The 2,342-nt window shown below is 51.5% G+C and overlaps 1 protein-coding gene across 1 annotated transcript in view; it reads left to right on the plus strand.

Moving 5' to 3' along the window:
- UBE2G2 (ubiquitin conjugating enzyme E2 G2) overlaps window positions 1-2,063 on the plus strand; it is a 10,060-nt gene extending 7,997 nt beyond the window's left edge. The window contains exon 3 of the mRNA XM_023739061.1: window positions 181-2,063. Coding sequence (XP_023594829.1) covers window positions 181-293 — 113 coding nt within the window. The 3' untranslated portion in view covers window positions 294-2,063. The remainder of the gene's footprint in view (window positions 1-180) is intronic.
- Window positions 2,064-2,342: the final 279 nt, after the last annotated feature.

Here is a 2,342-nt window from a genome sequence, read left to right on the forward strand (position 1 = left end):
CCCCCTCGGCATCGCAGACACCGCCCCCCTCGGCATCGCAGACACCATTGTTTCTGGTTTGTTTCTGGAACACATCTCTTGAAAGATCCATGAATGTGTTTAGATGAAGTGGAGGGTCTTGCTGAGCTGCTTGCTTTTGAAACTGCCTTTATCATAGAGAGTGCTTCCCGTCTCTTTCAGAGCCCAATGACGAGAGCGGCGCCAACGTGGATGCTTCCAAAATGTGGCGGGACGACCGAGAGCAGTTTTATAAGATCGCCAAGCAGATCGTACAGAAGTCCCTGGGGCTCTGAGCCTGACAGGACACGCATGCGCACAGCCAGGGCGCCCGCGTGCGTGCCTACGCCACCACCAGACGGACTTCGTATTTCTCCTCCGGGGACACCCGCGACAGTGACACTGTGCTAGCACCAAGAAAGGCAAACTCTAGAATCACAGCGTCTGTTTTACTTCCCACCTCTCCCACCCCAGGCAGGCTTCTCTGCTTCGATTGTGATTTATGTAGAGTGATGACGGCTCCCTGCCATCGTACAGTATTGCTCTCAAAGGTGGTGCCGGCCGATTGTCAAAGCTGTCAGCACTACCTCTCCCCACCGAAGCGCCGCCGATCCCCGCAGCTAATGACCCCTCAGAGCGCGGGGCTCCTGGGGCCCCTTCCCCTCGCGCGGTGTCGAGGGCTCCGTGCCAAACTCTCAGTGGGCTAGAGTCGGTAATGCTCCTTCCGAAGAAATGGCCCTTGTAGCAAAGGCAGGGGAGGGGCTGGGCCGCTCTGAGCGGGCCACACCTGCCTGCAGGTACCGCGCGAGGAGCACAGAGCATCGTTTCATTACTTCATATTTTACAGGCAGATGTTTTTCTTATAATCTGGGTAAACCATTTTCTTTCGTTGTGTATTAGAAACCATCACGCTCAAATACTTTCAGGAAATAAACACTTTTTAAAAATGTGGATTAATGAAAAGCGGGTTGCATAGAAGAGAAGCTTACTGCTGGCCGTAAGGACCGGCAGTTCTTTTCTGACCCTTTTATGAAACGTGTATTCTTAGGTTTGGCTAGTAGGGAATTACTAGAGCAGGCACCAGTGACATGCAGGATTCTAGGGAACATTTCTTCTGGGTCGACAGGAGCTTTTATTTTCCAATCTAAACACTGGGCAGTTGTAAGGTTTTGCACATTGTGGTTGCACCAGGAGCTGTAAGGATCGGGACAAAGTCACTCTCCACCCCTCGGGTTGCAGGGTCTCTGCCATCAGGGTGGAGCACAGTGGCGGGCCTTACTGTGACCGCGGTTGTGGAAGGTGGCCCCGGGGTCCCAGCCCAGGGGCCAGCGCACTGGTTATAGTTCCTGATGTGCACGGGGCCTGGCAGTCTGAGCTCCCGGTGTCCTCTGTGCCTGGGGCCACTCTCAGCAATAATGGTCTGTCTCCTGCAGGCCCTCGTGCTCGGCCTCCTGCACAGGCTGCATACAATAGGAATTTTTTTTTTTGAAATATGGGTGTTCTACAAGACACACAGTAGATTTCACTGCCCATCATCCTCTCCCTTCCCTCCCACAGCGTACCCAGTGGCAGTGTTCTGCTTTCCTGAGACCACACACACAGTTTCACGGTGTTAACAGTTACTGGTTGAAGGAGCCCCATATTGGGCTGCGGAAACCAGGTTGTTTCTTTCTCAGAAGGGAGTTGGAGATCTGAAGTTCAGTACAATGTTTGAGAGGGTAAGGAAGGACAGGTATTGTTCCTAGATGGTGTTTGCAGAAATGTGAGATGAGATATAGTAGCCTTTTCGGAAAGAGCGCAGCAGTGGTTGTGCTGGTAGACCAGGTGCGGCCGTGGGGGCTGCGTCAGGGGTGGGTCTCCACAGGGTACCCACCAGGCTTCTGAGAAATTAGGACAGGAGAGCAGCAGTCTCCTTGCAAAACAAAGTATTTTTGTTTGTATTTATTAAATGGAGAAAAAAAATCTGAATCCCATGGTATCCTTATTCTGTGGTGGAATTTAATTACAATGTTAGAAATAAAGCTATATATTTTCCCCCTGTTCTGAAGTGGTGTGTTCTTTGTCAGATTTTTATATAAGCAGACGAAGAGGAAGGCCACTGGCTGTTGGGGAGTAACTGGAGACCTGCTGCAGTGGGCCCCTGGGACCTGGGACCTGGGACCACGGCACCAGGGCTCCAGAGCGAGCATTGGTTTCAGTATTTCATACTGAGTGCCACTTAGTTCTGAAGACTCGTGCTCACTTTGGAAAATTCTGTCCTCTTCATTCATTTCTTCTCTTTTCTGTCTGTCTGGGATTCTGAGGGTTTCTTGATTGGAGGTCTGTGACAGGATTCAGGGGGAAAT

Source organism: Trichechus manatus, unplaced genomic scaffold (assembly GCF_000243295.1).
Source record: "Trichechus manatus latirostris isolate Lorelei unplaced genomic scaffold, TriManLat1.0 scaffold00128, whole genome shotgun sequence".
Classification (NCBI taxonomy): domain Eukaryota; kingdom Metazoa; phylum Chordata; class Mammalia; order Sirenia; family Trichechidae; genus Trichechus; species Trichechus manatus.